The sequence below is a fragment of the Bombina bombina genome, chromosome 4, assembly GCF_027579735.1.
Source record: "Bombina bombina isolate aBomBom1 chromosome 4, aBomBom1.pri, whole genome shotgun sequence".
In the NCBI taxonomy this organism is placed as follows: Eukaryota; Metazoa; Chordata; class Amphibia; order Anura; family Bombinatoridae; genus Bombina; species Bombina bombina.
Genome location: NC_069502.1, coordinates 737718731 through 737746591, shown reverse-complemented (window position 1 = coordinate 737746591; position 27861 = coordinate 737718731). Strand labels below are relative to the sequence as shown.

General features: G+C 35.9%; 1 protein-coding gene across 1 annotated transcript in view; it reads left to right on the top strand.

The window, feature by feature from the left end:
- The window catches only part of NOX3 (NADPH oxidase 3), a 79606-nt gene extending 57097 nt beyond the window's left edge, over nucleotides 1–22509 (top strand). The window contains exons 9-12 of the mRNA XM_053712217.1: nucleotides 8828–8990; nucleotides 15622–15768; nucleotides 15953–16077; nucleotides 22383–22509. Coding sequence (XP_053568192.1) covers nucleotides 8828–8990; nucleotides 15622–15768; nucleotides 15953–16077; nucleotides 22383–22509 — 562 coding nt within the window. The remainder of the gene's footprint in view (nucleotides 1–8827; nucleotides 8991–15621; nucleotides 15769–15952; nucleotides 16078–22382) is intronic.
- The last annotated feature ends 5352 nt before the right edge of the window (nucleotides 22510–27861 follow it).

Sequence of the window (27861 nt, the reverse complement as noted above, 5' to 3'; positions counted from 1 at the left end):
GAGGCTGACTCCTCCTCACTCCTCCCACCTCCACTCCTCTTCCACCCTCTCTCCTTCCCTCCTCTGCCAGGGTTTAAGGAAGGACAAATCCTCCACCCAAACCTCGGCCCCTAGTCCTGCCCATACTACTCCCTACTTCCCCCCTCCCCCTCCCTCTATCCACCCTCTCCACTGCCCTCCCCCTAGCCACCCTCTTCCCAACTCCACTAGGCCTATCCATCCCTTTCTTCTTCCTCCCTAACTCTAACCTAGCACTAAAGTCCCTAGCTTACCTAACTACACTAATTCACCTAACTAAACCCTAAATTAAATATCCACAAAACTAACTACCTAACCTATCTAGACCCTAACTATCTCTATTCTATATCCCTCAAAATAAAAATAAAATGTGGGGGTGGAAATAAACAAAGGGATGTAAATGAAAAAAGGGATGGGCTAAATATAAAAAAAAAGGATTATAACAAAATTAAAGAAAAATAATAAGGGATACAAATGAAGAAAGGGATGGGCTATATAGTGAAATGAAAATAAAAATATGGGATGTTTAAAAAAAAAAAGGATGGCCAAAATGTATAAATGAAAAAAAAGTAAAATAAAGTTATATAGTGGGTAAGGGAAGGGTAGTTAAAGGGGAGATGGGAAGTGGGATAAGGGGCTTAATGAAAGGAGTAAAAAAGGAAGATGGGGATATGGGGGGGGGGGGGGTTAATAAAATAAAAAAAGATGTGAATGTGTTTGTATCAAATAAAAGTGTGTGTTTGTGTGTATAAACTAATGTGTGTTAATTAACTAATGTATGGATGTGTGTGTGTGTGTGTGTGTTTGTGTATATAAACTAATGTGTGTTAACTAATGTATGGATGTGTGTGTGTGTTCCTAATATTATATGAGGCCTACAATAAGAATATATGAAAATAAGATATCAAACTCTCCACTAACTCTCAAACAACTCTCAAAACCACCAAACTCCTACCAGCGCAACTATCTCCCGTGTCTTTCTCTCTAGAGGCGATCACAGGTAAGGCGCGCAGGCGCAAACCGTTATTCTTATAGACAGAGGTCGGGTTACCATGGCAATGCACTTGTTATGGCGCGCTTTTTGTCGAATCTGACATCGGTTGGCACCGCAAACTTACGTACGGCCGAAAAGAGCGACTGCGTGCAACACGCTAATCTTTTCAATGGAAACCTGGTACTAAAATGGAGCCGTAAATTACTTTTAGCTGTCGGCCGCTTTGGTAGCTTACGGCTCCATTTTTAACGACTCAATGGAAGCGAGGCCATAGTCGGTAGGGGGGAGATGAACTGTTTTAAAAGTAGAATATTCAACAAGCGTTTGACATTCATATAGAACAAACAAATGTGACTATGATTTGTTATTTTTACCAAATCTGCAGAAACATTCAGACATCCCTAATGATAGCAAGCTCTTTATATATCATTGGGACTGTGTAGCTCTCCTATCTAAGTGACAACCTGGTTTAGTTGCCTGTAAACCAATAGGAAAATTAGAGCCAACATTTTCACTGTTGGGTGTTAGCAGTTTCATAGAGACGAATGTAAAGTTAAAGGGACATGAAACCCAATTTTTTTCTTTCATGATTTAGAAAGAGCATGTCATTTTAAATAACTTTCTAATTTACTTCTATTATCTAATTTGCTTCATTCTCTTGATATCACTTGCTGAAAAGCTTATCTAGATATGCTCAGTAGCTGCTGATTGGTTGCTGCACATAAAGGCCTTGTGTGATTGGCTCACACATGTACATTGCTATTTCTTCAACAAAGGATATCTAAAGAATTGAGCAAATTAGATAATAGAAGTAAATTGGAAAGTTGTTTAAAATTGCATGCCCTATCTGAATCATGAAAGTTTAATTTTGACTAGACTGTCCCTTTAAGGCTATTAGATTATTAGATAAAGTCAAGCGATAGAAGTTAAAAAATGAATGACACTTTCATTCATGAAATGGTTAGTATACTTATCTTCAGAGATATTTAAAATGAAACGCTATATGTTTAAGAGCTGAAGCTCCGGTCACCATTTTCATCAATTGATTGATAGATGACTCATCTACAATCAACTAATCGTTGTTTCCCCCCCGGGGCGTTCAGCCACTTTGCACAAACATTATGGCACGGGGAGGGGGGGGGGGGAGATTAGGTGATTGCAGATGAGTAATCTGTCAATCAATTGCTAATAATGGCGACTGGAGCTTCAGCTCTTAAACGTATAGCGTTTCATCTTTAAAATCTCTGAAGATAAGTATATACTAACGATTTCATGAATAAAAGTGTCATTCATTTTTTAACTTGTATCGTTTGACTTTATCTAATAGCCTTCACTTTACATTCACTTTAACTCACTGGGATGTCTGTGCTACTGGTTATGTTATGCAGTTTTGCAGTTCAGTTCTTCAAGTGAAATTTGAGAAAAACAATAAAATGATTGCCTCTTGTAGTGTATTAGTGCAGCTAATAAATTGAAATATGTATATGTATTAAAATATTTGAATGCATTGACAAAATAAAATGATTATGTAAACAAAAATATTGTAGAGCAAACCTATATGACATCATGGTCACAGTACTCATCATGGTCACAGTACTCATTCACGGGGCAGCGCTCTTCTATAGAAATCTGTAACATCAAAAGAGACATAGAGCAGGATAGAGGGCACCTCATGGTATAGTTTATCACAGTATGTTGTATGAGTCAATAAAAGTCTATTAGTGCATTAAAAAGCCCTCTACCTTGTATAGGCAAAACTTGTTTATTGAAAAGTTAAAAACATAACATATAGGGCCAGATTATAGGGCCTATTTATCAAAGGTCTTGCGGACCTGATCCGACAGTGCGGATCAGGTCCGCAAGACCTCGCTGAATGCGGAGAGCAATACGCTCTCCGTATTCAGCATTGCACCAGCAGCTCACAAGAGCTGCTGGTGCAACGTCGCCCCCTGCAGACTCGTGTCCAATCAGCCGCCAGCAGGGGGGGTTCAGTCAACCCGATCATACTCGATCGGGTTGATTTCCGGCGATTCCTGTCCACCTCATCAGAGCAGGCGGAAAGGGTTATGGAGCAGCTGTCTTTGTGAAACACGGCCAACAGGCTCCGTTCGGAGCTTGATAAATGGGCCCCTATAAGTGGAGTGCTAGTTAACGCTCCCGTTCAAGCATTAATCGCGCTAGAAGTAAGTTTTTTGTACTCGGGTTGCAATCATATTATGAGTAGGGATGGGCGAATGTTTCTAAAAATTCAAAATTTAAATTGAATTTCAAATGTTTATATAACATTCTAACATTCTATTTTCAAATTTTCATTTTCAAATTTTTCAATAAAATTCAAAAATATTTGTTCGAATAATAGAATGTTTAGCTATGTATTCATGCAATTTCGAAATGTAATATTCAAATTCGAATGTGATTCGAATTCGAATGTAAGATTCAAATTCGAAATAGTATTTCTAGTCTACAACTGTGTTTACTAAATGTAATATTCGAATTTAAATGCTACATTCGAATTTGAATGTCACATTCGAATTCGAAATAGTATTTCTAGTCTAATACTGTGTTTTTAAATGTAATATTCGAATGTGACATTCAAATTTGAATGTCACATTCAAATTCAAAATAGTATTTCTAGTTTACAACTGTGTTTATTAAATGTGATATTCAAATTTGAATGCTACATTCAAATTTGAATGTCACATTCGAATTCAAAATTGTATTTCTAGTCTAATACTGTCACCTAGATTACTGTGTTTTATAAATGTAATATTCGAATTCAAATGTGACATTCCAATTCGAATGTGACATTCGAATTCAAAATAGTATTTCTAGTCTAATACTGTGTTTTTTAAATGTCATATTCTAATTCGAAATAGTATTTCTAGTTTACAACTGTGTTTATTAAATGTAATATTCAAATTTGTATGCTGCATTCGAATTCAAATGTCACATTCAAATATCGAAATAGTATTTCTAGTCTAATACTGTGTTTTATAAATGTCATATTCGAATTAGAATGTGACATTCGAATTCGAATGTGACATTCGAATTCAAAATAGTATTTCTAGTCTACAATTGTGTTTTATAAATGTAATATTCGAATTCGAATGTGACATTCAAATGTGACATTCAAATTTGAATATCACATTTGAATTCGAAAGTGATATTCGAAAACTGTAAATAACATTCGATAATAGAATTTTTAAGAATATTCGTTCTTATCAACATTCTATTATGTAAATCGAATTTCTACAATAACATTCGTTCTAACATTCGAATTCGAATATAAACACACATTCGCCCATCCTTAATTATGAGTTGAAAGAAAACAGTCAATGGAGAAAAAAAAGTGGAAAAACACTAACACATTACTCTTGCGCAAATTTGATCGCATATTCTCATGTGCGCTAACCTGACATGAAAATATGAATATTTTGCATTCCAATATGTTCTATTTATTCATAAATAAATGTTTCTATATACAGTATATCTGATGTTTTTTTGGTACCATATATATCTATACCTTTATATATAGATGATTGTATATAGTTATAGATATAAACAGATATATATAGGAATATCTATTTATAAAATCATAGAACCTATTTTGCTATGTACAGAACATTGGAATGTGAAATATTTACAGTAAATACACATTATAACACTTTTTATACAAATTAATTTTGCATAAATGTTTTTTTCATGTTTTCATCTACTTAACGGCAAAGGGCTCCAATATACTGTATATTTCTATATATGTGTACATATGTATTTATGTGTTTTTATGTGTATATATGTCTGTAAATACATAAATACACAAATAAATACATGAATACATATGTACACATATATACATACATATACATTTTTAAAGATGTGTATGTATGTATCTATCTTAATGTTAAAGCCTGCCTCATATCTTTGAGCCTTTATAACTTTTGTGTGCAATATTTTTTTGAAATAATTTTTATTAGATGGTGTTATTATGAATGTACTTTGTAATGTATTTTTGATGTGTTTCGTGAAACTTTTTAGTTTTGCGAAACAGTTAACCAGAGTGCTGAGGACGCAGTAATCATTCTAGCGTAAATTGCTAATACACTTAAGTGATCGTGTTTATTTTCAACTCGTAATACGAGTGGTAAGCCTGATGAGCGCAAACCGTTGTGATAAAACCCTTGTCGGTCACGCACAAACGTTTGCACTCCACTCGTAATCTGGACCATAGTTGCTATAACAGTGCTTAGCAACTACAGCACTCCTCTATACCAGTCGTCATGTATTAACATGATCTCTACACACTTCATTTATCAATCAGCCGTCCTTGTGTCTTGAAGTAACTGTTTTGCAAGATTAGACTACAATAGATGTGCTACTTTTATTTTCAGCGTTCAGTGAACAAATAGTTTAACGCAACAGCATACACACAGTACTGAGCTCACTAAATATACATTTTGAATGTTCCTTAATAGGTTGCTGTCAACACATTTTATGGTCTAACAAGCAATGATGTTTTTTCAGGTCAGCTAATTATATCTGCTGGTAAATCAACTAACAACTATAATTAGTTGGCCTATGTTTTCAAATTTCACCTGTTTGGAATTTTTATTTTATTTTAAAATAACACTTATAATCTGTGCTAAAAACTATACTGTGAAATATACCACCAGACTACTAAAAAAACAAAGATGCAGTAAAAAAACGTTATGAATGTAAAATCTGTTTAGTTTAGTTCTAATAAATGCAGACAAATGTCTTAAGAATCACTTATTCTAAAGGTTCACACCTGAGGCTAGATTTACAAATGGTGTGCTAACGTTAGTGCACGATATTGAACTATCGCACCCGCGCTAACTTGATCTCATATTATAAGATGAAGTAAACACGGCCACGCAAGCGCAAACTAAATTTAAGCTTGTTGGGTTAGCGCAACTAAATTCCTTGCATGGACTCGCAGGGTTAAATAAAAAGTTGCACCAAACACAATACAAATACATTCAAATAATGTATAACACTCACATAAACACTATCTGATAAATATTGTTTTCATAGAAATATTATAAATCAAAAGTTATAAGGGATAAAAGGTATATGGTATATGAAAAGGTATTTGAATGGAAAGGGCTCAAATGTGTGTGTGTGTGTGTATATATATATATATATATATGTGTGTAAATTTATGTATGTATATATATATATATATACATATGTATATATGTGTATACATGTGTATTTATGTGCTTATATGTGTATATACATACATACAGTATATAAACATAATAACATTTATATACACATGAATACACATATATACATATGTACTTTGGAGCCCTTTCCACTCAAATAGCTGAAAACATGAAGCCTATGGAGAGACGTTAACGCTTTCACGATACTCAAAGTCCTCAGGTTAGCGTACATTTTGCTTTCAACATTTTACCTCATTATTTCACCTATGCTCTAGTTAAGATATCATGCAAATCTGGCCTGTTAGGGGTACTTTAGATAATCAGGCCCATAGACTTGGAGGTACAGTAGTTCTAAAAGTAGCGCTTTTTATTTTTGCACTACAATGTCCCTTTAATATCAGGTTTTTAAATGCTGAAGCAGTATCTTCTTTTGTGTGCGAGTTTGATTACAAATAGAGCGTAAAAATAGTAACGCTATGGTGCACTAACATAATTAGAGCACAATCCCTAGTGCTCCCATTTTTACTTCCATAATACAAGTAGAAAATACAAATCTTAGCACTGAAGATAAAGCATAGAGTTCGGATAGCATAGCCACGCTAAATTCCTCACCTTAAGCTGTAACTCGAAAGTGTACTATATGTATGTGTGTGTATTTGTATGTGCATGCATGCATACATAAGCCTACATATGTACACACACATATACAGTTATATACACATATATACATATACACGCACACACATTTTACTCCAGGAGCTACATTTTTCAGTGCTATTATGTGTTGCTCTTGCACACAACATATATCATAACTAGTAATATGAGCTATTTAAGTACGGCTCCGCTATCCATTAAACGTATAGTGCTCACTAAAATGTGTTGGCTGCACTAACATTCTCTGGTAAAACTATTTTACCAATGACTTGGATAAGGATTGTGCACCCTGTCCTATCAGAAGTGCTCCACTTGTAATCTATGTCTATATAGTAACCAGTTGTGTTCAAACTGCTTGAAGAGACAGTCTTCTCCAGAATTGTTATTGTTTAAAAATATGGATAATCCCTTTATTACTCATTCCCTAGTTTTACATAACCAACACTGCTTTATTACTATACTTTCTACCTCTGTGATTACCTTGTATCTAAGCCTCTGCAGACTGCCCCTTATCTCAGTGCTTTTGACAGACTTGCATTTTAGCCAATCAGTGCTGACTCCTAGGTAACTCAACGGGAGTGAGCACAGTGCTGTTTATATAGCACACATGAACTAGGGCTGTCTAGCTGTGAAAAATTGTCAATATGCACTGAGATAAGAGGTTGCCTTCAAGGTCTTAGAAATTAGCATATGAGCCTACCTAGGCTTATCTTTCAAAAAAGAATACCAAGAGAACAAAGCACATTTGATGATAAAAGTAAAAAAGGGAAAGTTGGTTAAAATGTTATGCCCTATCTGAATCATGAAAGCTTAATTTTGTGTAGACTGCACCTTTAAGTTAAAAATATTAACCAACAACTTGTAATACCTGACTGTATCTGTGAGTCTGGGGTGTCCCTTGTTCTTAGTGCTGCTAGACTTGTAATCTTTGCATTTGTTTTAGATTTAATTCTGTAGTTTATATCCTTGGAAGTCACATATCAATTGAGTTCATAAAGCACTATTGATCCTATGTACAGTATTTAATTTTAATGTTTTGTACTGCAAGCCAAGGCTGGCCACAGTTTACACTGGGGATTTAATATCTTTATCCTTGATAGCCTTTTTAGTTGGCTTAAAAATTAACAGGTTATTATAATAAAATCACATGCTCTAATCTATTACAGCATGTTTTTAAGGACTATCGACACTAGACTAGTGTGTGTTTAACCCCAGCAAAAGGGTTAAACTCACAGAAGAAATACTGCATGTGATTCTCAGCGCAATACTGGTTTCCGATCGGAAAACGCTGCAATCAAATTAGCAGCACTAGTTGTACGACTAAGATGTGAAACGCAACGTTTTCCGCTCGGGACCCGTATTTCTCTGCAAATCACAAGCTGTATTTCTACTGAGAGTTTAACCTCTTTGCGGGGGGGGGGGGGAGGTGGTGGTAAACACACAGTAGGCTTGGGTTGTAGTCGTATTAGAGCATGTCATTTTTTTTTACTATAATGGCCCTGTAATATTAATTTGTATAAGGTAGGTGAAAAAAGTGGTACAACTTAAAGGGACAAACCCAATTTTTTTCTTTCACAATTTAGAAAGAGCATGCAATTTTAAAAAAATGTCTAATTTACTTCTATTATCTATTTTGCTTTTATTTTCTTTACATCCTTTGCTGAAAAGCATATCTAGAGAGACTTAGTAGCTGCTGATTGGTGGCTGCACATAGATGCCTCGTGTGATTGGCGCACCCATGTGCATTGTTATTTCTTCAGTAAAGAATATATAAAGAATGAAGCAAATTAGATAATAGAAGTAAATTGTTTTTTTTGTTTTTTTATTGTATTCTCTACCTGAATCATGAAAGAAAATTTTTGGGTTTAGTGTCCCGTTCGTCTAAGAACATATAAACCCGTCCTTGAACACAATATAACTTAATGTAAGCAATGTTTTGCATTTTTATTATGCTTAATTTGTGTTTTCAATCTAGGTTGGCTGTAGATGGACCATATGGATCGGCAACCACAAATGTATTCAACTATCAAGTTAGTGTTTGTATCGCTGCTGGAATAGGAGTAACACCATTCGCGTCAGTGCTGAAATCAATTTGGTATAAGTACAGCAATTCAAACGCAGACATGAAATTGGAAAAGGTGAAAGGAAACAGCGTGTCTGTTTTTTTTTTAAAGAGTCACAAAGAGGTGTAGAATAGAATTACAATGTTATAGAAAAAGCTTTTTATGATGAAAGATGTCTTTGTTAGAACTGCCTCTGCAATAAAGATAATAATATGTGTTCCAGATTTTAGGATTTAAGAATGAAAATATCAACTTGACAAAATTGTGTAAATAAGCTTTCAGTTAAAGGGCTAGATTTATTAAAACTGAGGCATACAGGGGCGCGTATACGCACCCCTGTATGCCTCAGCTTGCCTGTGGCGGGTCAAAATTACCCGCAGGTATTTGCCATTGCACACGAGCGCAATTATGCGTCCGCGTGCAATCCTACCCCCTGCCTGCGCACAGCCAATCAAGCGCGGGCAGGAGCTGTCAATCTCCTCGGTCTGACTAGACCGAGGAGATTGAATTTCGCCATCTTAGAGGTGGCGAAGAGGTTAGGGAAGCGGCGGTCTAGTGACCGCTGCTTGATAGGGCTTTAATAAATCTAGCCCACAATATTTATCATATTAACCATTCAGAAGTGTGCAGGCTTAGTTATAATAGTTAACCCAACAACCTGCAATTTTTATTGGTTAAAGGAACATGACACCCAAACATTTGCTTTCATGATTCAGATAGAATGTAAAATATTAAACAAATTTCCAATTTACTTCTATTATTTAATTTGCTTAATTATCTTGGTATTCTTTGTTGAAGGAGCAGTAATGAACTACTGGGAGCTAGCTGCAAGACAATGAGAATAGGCATATAAGTACAGCCACCAATCAGCAGTTCTTGAGCCTACCTAGTTATACTTTTTAACAGAGGATACAAAGAGAACTAAACAAATTAGATAATAGAAATAAATTGGAAAGTTATTTAAAATTGCATGCTCTATCTGAATCACAAAAGAAAAAAAAAAAATTGGGTTTCATGACCCTTTAACTCCTTAATGACCACAGCACTTTTCCATTTTCTGTCCGTTTGGGACCAAGGCTATTTTTACATTTCTGTGGTGTTTGTGTTTAGCTGTAATTTTACTCTTACTCATTTACTGTACCCACACATATTATATACCGTTTTTCTCGCCATTAAATGGACTTTCTAAAGATACCATTATTTTCATCATATCTTATCATTTACTATAAAAAAATTATAAAATATGAGGAAAAAATTGAAAAAAACACACTTTTTCTAACTTTGACCCCCAAAATCTGTTACACATCTACAACCACCAAAAAACACCCATGCTAAATAGTTTCTACATTTTGTCCTGAGTTTAGAAATACCCAATGTTTACATGTTCTTTGCTTTTTTTGTAAGTTATAGGGCCATAAATACAAGTAGCACTTTGCTATTTCCAAACCATTATTTTTCAAAATTAGTGCTAATTACATTAGAACACTAATATCTTTCAGGAATCTCTGAATATCCATTGACATGTGTATATTTTTTTTTAGTAGACATCCCAAAGTATTCATCTAGGCCCATTTTGGTATATTTCATGCCACCATTTCACCGCCAAATGCGATTAAATACAAAAAATCGTTCGCTTTTTTACAAATTTTTTCACAAACTTTTGGTTTCTCACTGAAATTATTTACAAACAGCTTGTGCAATTATGGCTTAAATGGTTGTAAATGCTTCTCTGGGATCCCCTTTGTTCAGAAATAGCAGACATATATGGCTTTGGCGTTGCTTTTTAGTAATTAGAAGGCTGCTAAATGCCACTGCGCACTACACGTGTATTATGCCCAGCAGTGAAGGGGTTAATTATGGAGCATGTAGGGAGCTTTTAGGGATACTTTTAGCTTTCGTGTAGTGTAGTAGACAACCCCAAGTATTGATCTAGGCCAATTTTGGTATATTTCATGTCACCATTTCACCGCCAAATGCGATCAAATAAAAAAAAACGTTAAATTTTTCACAATTTTAGGTTTCTCACTGAAATCATTTACAAACAGCTTGTGCAATTATGGCACAAATGGTTGTAAATGCTTCTCTGGGATCCCCTTTGTTCAGAAATAGCAGACATATATGGCTTTGGCATTGCTTTTTGGTAATTAGAAGGCCGCCAAATGCCGCTGCATTTCACACGTGTATTATGGCTAGCAGTGAAGGGGTTAATTATGTAGCTTGCAGGGTTAATTTTAGCTTTAGTGTAGAGCTCAGCCTCCCACCTGAAACATGAGACCCCCTGATCCCTCCCAAACAGCTCTCTTCCCTCCCCCACCCCACAATTGTGCCCGCCATCTTAAGTACTGGCAGAAACTCTGCCAGTACTAAAATAAAAGCTATACTTTTGCTTTTTTTTGTTTTTTTTTGGCATATTTACATATGCTGCTGTGTAGGATCCCCCCTTAGTCCCCAACCTCACTGATCCCCCACCAAACAGCTCTCTAACCCTCCCCCTCTGCCTTAATGGGCGCCATCTTGGGTACTGGCAGCTGTCTGCCAGTACCCAGTTTAGTAACAAATGTGCCTTTTTTTTTAAAAAAAAAATTCCCTTTTCTGTAGTGTAGCTTTCCCCCCCCAAGACCATCCCCCCACCCCTTCCAGATCCCTTAGCTGTTTATTTGTAACATTTTAAAAAAATTTATTTTAACTTTTCACAGCCTTATTTTTCCGTAGTGTAGCGGTTCCCTCCCGCTCCCGCCCCGTGCATGCGCCCGCCGCCCCCCATGCACATGCGCGCTCCCGTGCGCGCTCCCGATGGTTCCGCCCCCGATCCCGCCCCCCTTCTCTTCACTCGGCACATCGATGGCCGCCCACCCGCCTCCCAGACTTGCTCCCACCCACCAACGATACCGGCCACCGATGTCCAGTGCAGAGAGGGCCACAGAGTGGCTCTCTCTGCATCGGATGGCCAAGGGGGGTTATTGCAGGATGCCTCCATATCGAGGCATCACTGCAATAACCGGAAAGCAGCTGGAAGCGAGCAGGATCGCTTCCAGCTGCTTTCCAGACCAAGGACGTACGCCACACGTCCTCGGTCATTAACTGTATTTTTTTGAGGACGTGTGGCGTACGTCCTTGGTCATTAAGGGGTTAAAGGGACACTGAACCCCAAAAAATTATTTCGTGATTCAGATAGAGCATGCAATTTTAAGCAACTTTCTAATTTACTCCTATTATCAATTTTTCTTCGTTCTCTTGCTATCTTTATATGAAAAAGAAGGCATCTAAGCTTTTTTTTTTTGGTTCAGGACTCTGGACAGCAGTTTTTGATTGATGGATGAATTTATCCACCAATCAACAAGGACAACCTAGGTTGTTCACCAAAAATGGGCCGGCATCTAAACTTACATTCTTGCATTTCAAATAAAGATACCAAGAGAATAAAGAACATTTGATAATAGGAGTAAATTAGAAAGTTGCTTAACATTTCATGCTCTATCTGAATTACAAAAGAAAAAAAATTGGGTTCAGTGTCCCTTTAACTTGATTAAGGCCTATTATAAGTAACTCTGTAATATAGGTTAGGGTAAAAATCTCAGGATGGCTATCAGCTGTTAGGAGCTATATTAAATGAAAATCATATGTCACACTAAAATAATACAAAGTGAGTGTAACCAGGTTGCTAAATAGAGCCAACGTGAGGAATCTGCTGTGAATAGATTTCTTTCATAGCCGTTTCAATACAGTGTTTTGCATAGAGACATTATTCTTTTAAAATCTTTTGTCATTTAATTGCTCTATTGATGCCAGAAGATTGTTCTTAAAGGTTTTCTATTTTTTAAATCAGAGCCCTATGTCAATCCCCTAAGCCTAAAGTTGAATTACTACAACCAAGAAATGTTCCTTTAGTAGATCATGTGATACCTTTTAATGAATCCAACAAAATCAAGTTTTCTTTTATTCCATAAGCTTCCGAGACCTCACAGGTTTCTTCTTCAGATGTAGATAAAAGCTGTGTAATCTACATCTGAAGAAGAGACCCGTGAGGTCTTGAAAGCTTATGGAAAAAAATAAATAAAGATTTATTGGTCCATTAAAAGGTATTACAATGTATTAAAGGAATATTCACTGAGGGACCAATACGGCAACAACCCTTTTTCTATTACAACTAAGAAAACAAATGTCTGAGTGCAGAAAATTGACAGCTGAGATAGTTTTTTCTTTTTTAAACACAATAGACACACAATGAGCCAAATTACAAGGAGTGCACTAATTTATTATGTGCCTGTAAATTAGTAAATTCGCCAATTTACGGGCATGCAATAAATAATTAGCCATTACCAGTGACTGGTTATTGCTACTGTGAGCTTGCGGTAGCAATTAGCGCTCCGAACATTAATCAGATCGCTAGTTGATTTTCAAAATATCCCCAAATTGCCCCCAATTATTATTTATTTTTAAAAAAACTGCACAAAGCAGTTTTTAGGGGTTAAAGGTGGTGGAAGTGTGGTGTTGTGCCTTTACATTGTGGTCTATGGGTACTGTGTGTTCCCTGTAAATGTATATGTATATGCTTATATACATATATATTTATGTATTTATATGTGTACTGTATATACACATATAAATACATAAATATATATGTATATATACATATATATATATTTAAAATCTGCTGCCCATCACTGCACGACTTACCCCCTTCAATGCGCTAGGTTCTCATGCCGTGTCTCACAGCATGAGAACAGGGCTCCCATTGGAGCCTAAAGAAGCACCCTACTGTGCTTGCGGCTAACTTGTAATACAAGTGCACATTTGTGTGTGCTGGTATTGCTAAGTGTATTGCAAATATAACCCTCGCAAAAGCGATATTTTGCACTCCACTTGTAATCTGGCCCAATATGTTATTACAAGTGGATATTTAAATAATTTAACCCAAGCATCTTAACGTGGTGAAAACAAATTTAGCTAGTCCTATACTTTTAATGCATAGTGCTTGTATTGCAAGTGGTGAGTTAAGTGTTTCACTTGAGAGGAATCCAAAATACAGCTGTAAAATGTAGAGCTTTTTAAGAAATGAAGTAAACCATTATTATTAATAGTATAGCAGAGAACATCATGAAGAACATTCTCAGCTTAGAGCACCATCGACTTATTGTTCAAATGATATCAGATATGAATTTTTCTGCGTGCCCCCACTGAAGTCTATTATGTGAGGGATGTAGAGAACCCTTGCTAACTACCATGGAGATGTTAGTGTGTCCTAAACTACCTTTCTATGAAAATAACTTTGGACTTGTAAGCTCAAAAATAGAAGCACTATAGATTGTGCTCAAGTGATGTTTACGCACAGTAGTGCTAATATTTTACACTCCACTTGTAATTCAGAAATCGACAACGCTGTCTGCATTTATCATTGCACAAGCAGTTCACTAGAACTGCTTGTGCAATGCTGCCCTCTGCAGATTCGTGGCAGCTAGCAGGGGGTGTCAATCAGCCCGATCGTATAGGATCAGGGGCGGATTGATGTCCGCAGCCTCAGAGTAGGCGGACCAGTTATGGAGCAGAAGTCTTAAGACCGCTGCTTATTAACTGCTGTTTCCAGCGAGCCTGAAGGCTCGCGTGGAAACTGGGGCACCAAGCTCCATTCGGAGCTTGATAATTCGGCCCCTATATATAGAATTCAACTTTTGTAATATATTTCATTAGATGCCCATATTCTAGAATTTTTATGCAGGAAACAAAACATAAAATCAAAGACAGGCTTAATTAGCATAAGTCTCTACAAAAAGGAAACACAATGGGGTCGATTTATTAAAGGTCGAGATGGCATGATTCACTGAGCGGATCATGTCTGACAGACCGATGATAAATCGGCCCCATAGTATCCTTTAATATCCTTGAATTACATATATATAATATCCTTTAATATCATATTTTTTTTCTGTTCTAGGATATAAAAAGGTAGAACCTTTTATGACAGAATTATTTTTCAAGCAATTAAGACAAAGGGAAACAATCATTCTGTTTTTTTATGTAATGTAGCATCTTTAATCTTACTCCCTATATCAGTATTAATTAAAATATTACTGATATGTCTCACTCTCTTTTTGGCCATAAGGGGAAATTTCTTAAAACTCGAGACTTGAGGTTTACATACTTATAATACATGCCAATGTCATCGGATAATATTCTTAACTTTATTATGTGTTTCATTTCATCTGATAAGTGCTGAAAATGCTGTATAATCAGCAAATGCATAGTAAAAAAAAGGTAATGCAATAGCACTTACTATGAATTTCTAATGAACAGTAGATTTTTTTTGTCTGGTAAATTTAAAATGTCTTCAATTTGCCTACCCTTTGTATCATGTGACAGCCATCAGCAAATCACACTTGTATACCCTGTGAACTCTTGCACATGCTCAGTAGGAGCTTGTACCTCAGAAAGTGTGCATTTAAAAATACTGTATTTTGGGGAAAAATGTTTAATTGTGTGCTGAATCATGAAAGAAAATTAAAATTAACTTCAGTGTCCTTTTAGCATATGAATTTTGGAGTCTCAAAATAAAAAATACCTCAATGTACCACAATAAATAAAAAAAAACCCAATAAAACAAAAAAATAGCCAGCTAGACTGAAATACAAATCAGTGTCATTTTGCATGATATAAGTAATTATCATTATGAAAATTTGTATTAAAGTGTTAAACATTTATTTTGTCTTAGGTGTATTTCTACTGGATTTGTCGAGATACTCGCGCCTTTGAATGGTTTGCTGATCTTCTTAAATCTTTAGAAGTACAAATGGTGGAGAGAGGCAAAACCAATTTTCTGAGTTATCACTTATTCCTGACAGGCTGGGATGAAAATCAGGTAATGTATATTGTTAAAAAAAAGGAAAACAGACTCATATATTAGACATACAAATAATGTGATACATTTTGTTTTTTTAATACATTTATCTATGCAATATCAATATGATTTTTCAATGTTCTAGCTGAAAATATATTTGTATAACTAGAGTTTCTTTAACTCATTCTAATCGTTTGTTCTTTAGGCCGCACATATAGCAATGCATTATGACGCCAATTTGGATGTGATTACTGGACTGAGACATAAAACACTCTATGGAAGGCCCAATTGGAACAAAGAATTTAGACATATTGCTGGGAATCACCCAAGGTATATCATTAAGCAAAATATGGCTATGCAGATATTTGTAGAAGAGAATGAGAAGACGAGCATTTCTTTGGGTGATGATTAGTAAAATTAGTAAAAAATGCACTTAAGGTTCATTAAACAAGACTAATATAAAATGCTAAATAAAATAGATAACTGTAGTATATCAAATAAACTAATTGGGATTTCATCTGATATAGGATGCCACACATAATAGCTACAGTTACATGATATGTCTGCTATTATGTTATTGCAGCTTCTATAGAAATTAGCAACGCTGCTGAACTTTTGCTATAAATATAATCAGACCTATATTTCTCCAAATACTCCCTTTTCAGTCTACATATGACCAACATTGTTCCCTCCCAGTCATTACCTTCTTTCTCTCCCATCTCTAATACTTCTATTGTACTGCTCCTACTCTATGTGACTATCTGCATTGGACTCTAAACGCTCAAATATTCAACTCTTTGAAAACTGTTTACCATTCACACTCCTTAAAGCTAGCTCCTCATACCACACATATATAAATGCACAGCTATCTCTTCTCATTGTTACTATGAAATATTCAACCATTTTTTTAAACAACCCATTCACCTTTCATTTCACTTATATATTAAATTCTTGAATGCAAGTTGTTTAGAGAAAAGTCTTATTCATTGTGTGTCACTTTGAATTGTCTAATTTCTGAAGTTTATCATTGTAAATATAATCGTACTTCTTGCTATAAAAAAAGGTGTGAACCAAAAATTAGGAACCAATATATATACATATATATATACAGTATATATATATATATATATATATATATATATATATATATATATATATATATATATATATATATATAAAGTATATATACTACATTTGGAATATATAATATGCTACAATGGTTGACTAGACTATAGTATATGTTTCCAATTATACTATATAGGCATGCCTTTCTAAGATATTACCCAACCTAACTTAGTTATATTATTTTACATTGTGATCTATGGTTCATAATCACCCTAATACATTTTGTTCATATTACAGTATAACGTTAAAGTGCTGACACCACAAAGCAAATTATACACTGCCTTGTAATTTCCCAAATGGACTACTGCAATAACCTACTCACTGGCCTTCCTCTCTCCCACTTCTCCCCCCTTTAATCCATCCTAAATGCCTCTGCCAAGCTTATTAACCTTTTCCGATGCTCTATATCTGCTGCACCTCTCTGTGAGTCCCTTCACTGGCTCCCTATTCACATCAGAATTAAATTCAAAATTCTCACCCTGAACTACAAAGCCCTTACCAACTCTGCTACTCAATACGTATTCTCACTAATCAACAAATATACTACAGCCGCCCACTCAGATCCAGCAATGATCTGCTCCTCGCATCTTCGATTATCACCTCTTCCCATGCTAGACTGCAGGACTTCTCTCGTGTGGCACCTACCATCTGGAACGCTCTCCCTCGCACTGTCAGACTTTTCCCTAATGTGCCTTCTTTTAAATGCTCCCTGAAGACATTTTTGTTCAGAGAAGCCTACCACCCAACTAAGTAACAAAAAATTCCATTTACCTATTATTTACCCTCATCTAACTCTGTACTAACATCATTCTCACCCTTGCAGTCCTCACCTCCTGTTTCTCATCCTCCTACCCTTCTAGATTGTAAGTTCCCATAGGAACTCAACTCCTCCTGTTGGTGTTTGTCAAATTTTGTCTTCTCTCTTTCAAGTTTTGTATCATTGTTTTGTTTAAACAAATTTTACCCTTGGACAGTGGTGCGGAATATGTTGGCGCTTTATAAATAAAGTATAATAATAATAACAACTATATTATATTTTGACTAATTTTATACTTAAAAATCTCTCTAGGCTATTCAACTTCACAAGCATCATCAATTTCTCTAGCTTCTCCAGTTTCTATGTTGTTCTATAGGGATGATTCACTAATGAATTGAGAAATGAGCGAGGAGGTTGGAGATACCTCTTACTTAATTTTTCCCACTAAGACATAAACCACCAAAATGGTCAGGAAGATAATTTTATAGAGAAATAGTTTGACCATATGATGTTCTTGTCTATATGACTTAGAATAGACTGAACTAAGCACTATGCATTTAATAATGTGCCTCTTGAAGAAAGTCTAGGTACTAGACTTACGCAGCCTAGAAAATCTTGTTTCAGATAAAAATTTATTTCCGAATATTCATTGGCTGCACTATTTAGTATTTGTTTAGTTGAAAACAAAACAAATACTAAATTTTAGTTAAACATTTACATTAATTTTCGTTAAAACTAATGTAAATGTTTCAAAGTTTAGGGCAGATCCATAGTGCAGGTCCTGAGAGCCGAGTGCGCTAAGCCTCCTGTTAGCGCAGCCAGAGCTCTGGCAAGAAGAGAATAGGGTTAACATGCTCTTGAGAGTGTATTAGGGTAAGTATTGTACCCCTAAAAAGTAATTTAAAGAAAACTAATAAACACTCATGAATTTAGCCAGTATTTTTATGTTTTCTTTAAATTTTGCTACCGCATTCATTCGGATATTCATTTTCGTTTACAAAAAGAAATATTAATTTTTTATTACGAATGTGCATTTGTAACTAAACGAATGCACCTCCCTACTATACAATATAACTATTGGTATAAAACAAAGTAAAACGATGTGGAATGTATATTGAATTACATTTTACGTGGGTACTAGTATTTTATCCTTACACCTTGTATCTAAGCCTCTGCAGAATGACCCCTTTTTTCACTTCTTTTGACAGACTTGCATTTTAGCCAATCAGTGCCCTCTCATAAATAACTCCATGGGCATGAGCACAATGCTATCTAATATGGCAAACATGAACTAATGTCCTCTAGCTGTGAAAAACTGTCAAATGCATTAAGATAAGAGGCGGCCTTCAAGGGCTTAAAATTAGCATATGAGCCTCCTAAGTTTAGCTTTCGACTAAGAATACCAAGAGAACAAAGCAAATGTGATGATAAAAGTGAATTGGAAAGTTGTTTAAAATTGCATGTCCTATCTTAATCACAAATGTTTTATTTTGACTAGACTGTCCCTTTAAGCATACAATTAAGTAAAAAAAAAAAAAAGTCCAAAATATTTTGCATTACTAATCTACACCGTGGCACCAACAGTCCTTACTGAACTGTTATTTCTAAACTTACAATAAAGTTTTGTGACTCTATTTGTATTCTATATATGTGAATTAGACAAGAGGCCATGCTCTCAATCAGCTTGATGAAATGCATTCACTGTTAAATATTAATGCTTGGTCAAACTGACTAACAAATCACTGTTTTAGATTTTAGTCAGACATTGATAGGGATGGGTGAGTGTTAAAGAAATGACATTGGAATGTTAAAACAAATGGTTCCTTGGAAATTATTTTTGCACCACTGAATATTTCTAAAAAAATGTACCTGAAAATCATAGCTGGATGTCCAAATGTTCTCATTTGAGTAACATTAAAAAAATTGGTTTTGAATGTAACATTAATTTTAAGGAATTAAAATAATAACACAGTTAAATTGCAGCATTTGAATGAATGCTATTTTTTTCAGCATTGATTTTCAAATGAGACATAACAAAATAAAATAGATTTTGAATGTAGAGTCTCATAGATTTAGATTAGAAATGTATGAAGTACATAAAATGGAGAATGTTACAATGCTGGCTAAATATTAAACATCAATTTGATTGAACAAAAGGGGCAAACTTTCAACATTCTTAACAAATGTTCCTAAACATTTACTTATCCTCAAACTGTACCACAGTTGTGACCAGAGGTGGATATAGGGGTCGATTTATGAAAGAGCGGATGCTGCTTCCGACCCACTCCACTTCAGTTCCGCCTAATACCGCTGGTCCTTAACTCGTCCTCCACCTTTGAGGTCGCGGAAAGCAATCAGCCCGATCGAATACGATCGGGTTGATTGACACCCCCTGCTAGCGGCCGATTGGCTGCGAATCTGCAGGGAGCGGTATTGCACCAGCAGTTCACAAAAACTGCTGGTGCAATGATAAATGCAGATAGCGTATGCTGTCGGCATTTATCGATGTGCGGCGGACATGATTCGCTATAGCGGATCATGTCCGTCCGCACCTTGATAAATGTACCCCTTAGACTTTAAAAATTGGGAGTGCTTCCAAAGAGTGCTAGAAATATATCAAAGCATCACGATGAGGTCATCATTTTCTCCACTTAATTATTGTTTATTATTTAAAGCTCCCTTCCCCTCCATTTACATCTTTCTTCTTGAGTACTGTATAGGAGATGTAAAAAGGGACAACTTGAGAAATGGGATTACTGCAAAATAAATTGGGTGTTATCTTCAATGAATTTAGTCTTAAAGGTCATTAAACCCACATTTATTCTTTCATGATTCAGATAGAGAATACAATTTTAAACAACTTTCTAATTTACTTCCATATAATTTGTTTCATTTTTTTGGGTATCATTATATTGTTTAATCACATTAAAAATCTTATTGAAATTGTTCTGCAAAAATCATATTTTGTGGAAAAAATTAAATTTGTGTGCTGAAATTGTGCTGGAAAGAAATTATTTAAAGGGACAGTCAACACCATAATTTTTGTTGTTTTAAAAAATAGATAATCCCTTAATTACCATTCCCCAGTTTTGCATAACCAACACAGTTATAATTATACACGTTTTACCTCTGTAATTATCTTGTATCTAAGCCTCAGCAGACTGCCCCCTTATTTCAGTTCTTTTGACAGACTTGCATTTTAGCCAATCAGAGCTGTCTCCATGGTAAATTCACGTGCATGAGCTCAATGTTATCTATATGAAAAACATGAACTAATGCCCTCTAGTGGTGAAAAATTATCAAAATGCATTTAGATTAGAGGCGGCCTTCAAGGTTAAGAAATTAGCATATGAACCTCCTAGGTTTAGCTTTCAACTTAGAATACCAAGAGAACAAAGCAAAATTGGTGATAAAAGTAAATTGGAAAGTTGTTTAAAATTACATGCCCTATTTGAAACATGAAAGGTGACTGTCCCTTTAAGGTGCATGGTACAAATCATAATAAAACTACAATACATAAGCAAAATTATGCTGTGAAATGCTTAATTATAATACAAAATTCAAGAAATATTATTTTACCTATTATTAAGTGTTTCCCCACTTCTCATAATGGGCTTAACAAGACTGTTCCATGATAGTAGCTAAAATATCTCCGCCAGGTCTGGTGCATTCTATAAACATTTTTCCACTGCAGATCTCACTGTTTTTTTTCTTGCAAACTTAAAGGTGGAGCCTCTGTTTACCTGCAAGCAGCTCATGTGTAACACTCATGATTTGAATCTATGTTTTTAACGAAGTTCATAATAAATTGACTTTTATCTTATCTTATCAGATGTTTGGCTGGTGTTCTCTGAGTGCGGGGGCTACTGTGGCCCCTAAAAGGTGGAGAAATTGTAACAAAATACACAAAACACTCATAGAAAAACACACACATCTGAAAACAGAGGTGATTGTAAGATACTATACGCTAAAAAAAAAGAGTAATTTAATTTGTATTGGCTGCAGCATTTACTTCCTGCAACTTGCAGGGACAGCCCCTTTTTTATAATAGAATTCCCAGCAGGCAGCCCCTGCTAGTGTTAGCATAGTTTTTACACCTGACCTGGCAAAGTTTTAATGTGTCTATCTTTATGCATTTCCACCCTGTGTTGTTTTATCTCATTGCACTTTTTCTAGGCGTAGATTGATGTACTGAATATTAAATAGTAAAAAAATTCAGTCTATGGGGCATTTTTATCAAAGTGCGAGCGGACATGATACGATGTAGCGTATCATGTCCGCTGCACATCGATAAATGCCGACAGCATACACTGTCAGCATTTATCATTGCACAAGCAATTCACCAGAACTGCTTGTGCAATACCGCCCCCTGCAGATTTTCGGACAATCGGCCGCTAGCAGGGGGTGTCAATCAAACCGATCGTATTCAATCAGGTTAATTTCTATCCGCCGCCTCAGAGCAGACAGACAAGTTATGGAGCAGCGGTCTTTAAGGGGCATTAGGCTCCATTCGGAGCTTGATAATTCGGCTCCTATCTGTGAAAATTGAGGTTACCAGGATGTAAAAATACCCCTATTTTCCAAACCTTTTTATTTGATAAAATTTGATTAAAAATGCTTTCCTATAGATGATTTTCTACGTCTGAGCAGAGATAATAACACATTTGATGATAAATGTTTTTAACACACAAGCATTTATACTAGAATGACATTTCTTATAGGAATCTGACTGTGCTATTTTGCTCATTTTCAGTAACAGCATTGGAGTGTTCTTTTGTGGACCGAAATCTCTCTCCAAGATACTCAACAAGATGTGCAGCTTACATTCTTCATCTGACCCACGGGGAGTTCATTTCCATTACAATAAGGAGAGTTTTTAAATAGGTTATACATTTTTCTATTATGTGAAGATATTACCAGTGCATTTGTAATGCTACACCACATATTCTCTTAAGGGAGATAAGAAAAAAATTTAAATGGCCAGTAGTACATTTCAAATTTACATAGAAACATTATTGGAATATATATGTATGTATTGCAAAAATACTTCTAATAATTATTAGAAGTATTACAGTTTTCTTCTCACTCTGGGCTAGATTAAATGTGGAGCACTATTTAGCGCTTTCGCTTGAGAGTTAACACCGCCAGAAGTAATCTTGTTGCGCATGTGGGCTAGCGCACGTATTACAAGTTGAAAGTAAAATGTTTGCGCGAGAGCCAAACCCAACGCGCACTAACCAAAGGACTTTGGATATTGTGACCTCACTAACTTATTCTCCCCAGAGACTTCAATGGAGAGCGCAGAAGAAATTTTTTTAACACCGATCGCTAGCAGTGACGTTTCCACCTCTGAATTAATAGCTGTGGTAGCCATATGGCATTGTGCAGCTGGATGAGCTTATGATAGCAAATGAATAACTCAAAATGGTCCAAAGAGAAGTAACAAAGTTTTATCTCTTTTGGATGGCCTTGTTTATAAAGATATTTTTATTTTAGGGGTCAACATCCAAAAATGTGCTGCAGCATGATACTGTATTATCATCCAAATAAACCTTTTATAGATAGGTGCAAATAGAAAATGCTGTCAGCCCAAGAAACAGAGTAAGATTAAAAAATAACGTTTATTTGATCAACTTTAAAAGAGAGCTATTTATTGCTAGGAAAAATGCTGGCTAGAAAGATTAAAAACACATCTCTGCCGGTTTGCCAAAGAAACTTAGTATTGTTTGATTTTCTGTGATACTACCACAAAATTGTGTTTGCTAAGGTGCAAGTGAAGGGGTCAGGGGCGTATTATGGCCTAGGCCAACAAGGCCGGTGCCTAGGGCAGCAGATTTGGGAGGGGCAGCACATATGCCCGATCCTCTCTCTAAAAGCCAGCACACAGTACGTGAGCTTAATAAGGTCGCTCTTCACAGGCAGTGCTCCTTTAAACCGTTGCTTCATTTAGAGCCTCCGGTATTTTTGCAGTGGAAGCGTTCTTGGTGAGAAACTTGCCTGGGGATATGCTTACAAGGTGAGGCTGGAGGAGAAGACCTTGTGCTAATATGCTGCCTCCCCTTGTCAGCAGTGGTGGGTGTGCGAGCGCAGTGCTTATTGCAGGTCTCAGTAACTAAAAGAATGGATGCGTCTGTGCACTGCTTAGATCAGCTTGTGATGTCTAATCATAAATTTGCAGCGCTAATGTATGTTAGCTACTAATAGCTAGCTTTCTCTGCATTCATGAATAGTAAACGGACACTTAAAAGTTTCATTACTTGAATGATAGTAATTACTGTATTTTGTTGCATGTAAAGGGCAGTGATTGTTTCAAAGTGTATTCTTCTTTCCCTCCCTTTCTCTTTCCCTTCTTTCCCTTTCTCCCGCCCTTCCTCCCTCAACTCACTCCCTCCCTCAACTACCTCCCTTCTTTCCCTCCCTTCTTTCTTTCCCTCCCTCCCTTGCTCCCTTATTTTGCTCCTTTCTTTCCCTCCCTTCTTTCCTCTCCTCTTTTCTCCTCTCCCTCCCCCCACTTTTATCTTCTCTCTCTCCCTCCCTTCTTTCCTTCTCTCCATTTTCTCCCCTCCCCTTCTTTTCTCTCCCTTCTCTCAGGGAGAAAATGGTATGAGATGCATGCAATTTAACCCACCTGTATGCAAGTGTTTTGCTAGTCCATTTTCTCTTGAATTGTTATGAAAAAAAAAACTGACCCCAAAAAATATTAAGGGGAAAAAAGCCTAAAACCTTTGGGTGTGGGTGTGGGAGGCAGCAGAATTTTGAGTGCCTAGGGCAGCACAAAACCTAAATATGCCACTGAAAGGGGTTAATAGGGGCTTTTTGTGTGTGTTTTAACGAGCTCTCTGCTCGGATTTTGTCCAGTATATCGATATATGTTTGTTTGTCCAAAAGGGAATTGGGGAAAGGGGTTGATGTTTTGGGTATAATATACCGGAGTCCATATTGCTCAGCAATGATAACTATACAAGACAATTTAGTCTTAAATATAGTACAATTACTGCTTTTATAGCTCTCTGTGACTTACGAATATAGAATTACTTTACCCTCACATCATATTAACCCCTTCACTTGCACCTTAGCAAACGCAATTTTGTGTCAGTATCACAGACAATCAAACAATGCTAAATTTCTTTGGCAAACCGGCAGGGATGTGTTTTTAATCTTTCTAGGCAGCATTTTTCCTAGCAATAAATAGCTGTCTTTTAAAGTTGATCAAATAAAGGTTATTTTTTTAATCTTACTCTGTTTCTTGGGCTGACCGCATTATCTTTTTGCACCTATCTATAATAGGTTTATTTGTATGAGCTTATGATAGCGCTGATGAAGGTCTGGTGAATCCTAGTGTTTTTGAAAAGCCAGGATTTACCATAACTTTAAGTCGCGTTATGTAAATATTAAATATAAAATATTCAGAAAATATTATTAATAATTATAGATACTTTCAAGAATATATATATATTCTATGAATTATTTATAATATTTAGTACATCTATAATAATTATTTACATTAATTATTAATATATTTCAATATTTTATATTTAATAAATACATAACATTACTTTAACTCATATCGAGTTAGCACAGTTTACTCCTGTCCGGTTTATGTGCACAAAACCCAACAGGAGTAAATCAATTCTTAGGTATAGGTAAATACAGATATATATCTATACTATAATTGTGTTTGTAATGTCCGTCGCCGTCCGCAGTTGCGCACACATCCTTAATGGAATGTTGGCAGCGCGAGGCCGGGTGGTGAAAGAATCCACACAAAAAAAAACACCGCCCGCACGAAGTAGAACAAAAAAGAACGAACCTCCCACACAAAGGCCCCTAGTTATGAAGGTCTGTCGGACCTGATCCGACAGTGCGGATCAGGTCCGACAAACCTCGCTGAATACGGCGAGCAATACGCTCGCCGTATTCAGCATTGCACCAGCAGCTCACAAGAGCTGCTGGTGCAACGCCGCCCCCTGCAGACTCGCGGCCAATGGGCCGCCAGTAGTGGGTTGTCAATCAACCCGATCGTACTCGATCGGGTTGTATTGTGGCAGGCGGACAGGTTATGGAGCAGAGGTCTTTGCGGACAGGTTATGGAGCAGCGGTCTTTGTGACCGCTGCTTCTGGCGAGCCTGCAGGCTCGCCAGAAACACCGGGCATCAAGCTCCAATCGGAGCTTGATACATATGCCCCAATGTATTAACACATACACCGCAAACCCACACATTGCAAAATAATAAAGTAATTAACCCCTTAATCCCTTAACTGTCAACCACCCACATCGCAATAAACCTAATTACCCTATTAACCCCTAAACCGCAAAATCCCCACATCGCAATAAACTTAATTAACCTATTAACCCCTAAACCACAAAAACCCACATTGCAATAAACATAATTAAGCTATTAACCACTAAACTGCAAAACCCCCACATTGCAATAAACCTATTTACCCTATTAACCCCTAAACCATAAAACCCCCATATCACAATAAACCTAATTAACCTATTAACCCCTTAAACCGCCAACACCCACATTGCAAATAACTAATTAAATTACTAAGCCCTCTAACCTAACACCCCCTAAATTAACACAAATTACCTAAACTAAAAAATACTAAAGTTACAAAAAATAAAAAAGCTAAGATTACAAAAAAATAAAAAAGGCTAACATTACAGAAAATAAAAAAATAAACTCCCAAAGTTTACAAAATTAAACCTAATCCCTATGAAAATAAAAAGCCCCCCAAATATAAAAGGGCTTTTTGTAGGGCATTGCCCAAAGATAAACAGCTCTATTACATTAAAAATATACAAAGTCCCCCCTAACAGTAAACCCCCTCCACTAACCAAACCCCTCAAAATAAAAAACCTAACCCTTAAAAATCTAAACTACCCATTGCCCTGAACAGGGCATTTGTTGGGCATTGCCCTTAAAGGGATATTCCAGCCAAAATTGGAAATCACAATAATTTTTGCCAATACATGTATATTGAAAATATGTTTCTACTAAAAGATGCAATAAATCTATGTGCATTTATATTTTGACTGGAATGTCCCTTTAAAAGGGCATTTAGCTCTTTTACAAAGTGCCCACCCAAATTTAAATTAAAAAAATAAAATAAAACAAAAAAACCTAAGTCTAACCCCCAGATTGGTATTTACCGTTCCTGAAGTCCGGCGGAGAAGGTCCTAAAGATCGATAACCGTGGAGCTGAAGACCGGCGACCCTGGAAATGAAGGGGGTGATTTTATTTTGGGGGGGGGGGGGTGGTGGTTTTTATTTTCATAGGGATTCATTTTTTATCTTTTGGGGGGGTTAGACTTAGGTTTTTTTAATTTTTAATTTTTTATATTTGAGATTAGGGATGGGCAGCAAAAGAGCTGAATGCCCTTTAAAGGGCAATGCCCATACAAATGCCCTTTTCAGGGCAATGGATAGTTTAGGTTTTTTAGTGTTGGGTTTATTTATTTTGGGGGGTTTAGTGGGTTTTTGGGCTTTACTGTTAGGGGGGACTTAGAATTTTTTGTAACTGCAAAAGAGCTGTTTAACTTAGGGCAATGCCCTACAAAAAGCACTTTTAAGGGCTATTGGTAGTTCAGCATTAGATTAGGGGGTGTTTTTATTTTGGGGGGAAGCTTTTTAATTTTCATAGGGATTAGGTTTAATTTTTTTATTTGTGATAATTTATTTTTTTCTGTAGTTCAATCTTATTTTTTTTTTTATTACAACACATAGACTGCCCTCTGGGCAGGCTAACCAACTAGTATATATATTTTATCTCGTGTGTATCATTTGACAAAAGGACCGGTCCGGTACCCGAAACGTTATTACTTTGTAATTAAAGTTATTTTTGCATCAATATGAAGTCCATTGAGTGCTTTCTCTACACATAAGCTATATATATATTTATATATTTATTTAAAAGAAAAATACAATTTTCCTGTATGTGAAGAACATTAGAATGTTAAATATTTGTAAATACACAGCAAAACACATTATTAAATATTATTATATAATTATTATTAATACAAATATATATATTATAGCCCTTTGCAGTCAAATACATGGCAATATACCATATACTTCTGAACCCTTATAAATATGTTTTATTAGGTAGCAGTGAGTGTAACAGTTTATTTAATATATTTATGTTGTTTTTGAGGCAACTTTTATTTTAGCCCTAACCCTTCAGGCTCCCTGGAAACAGTAGTTATGAAGCAGCGGTTTAAAGACCGC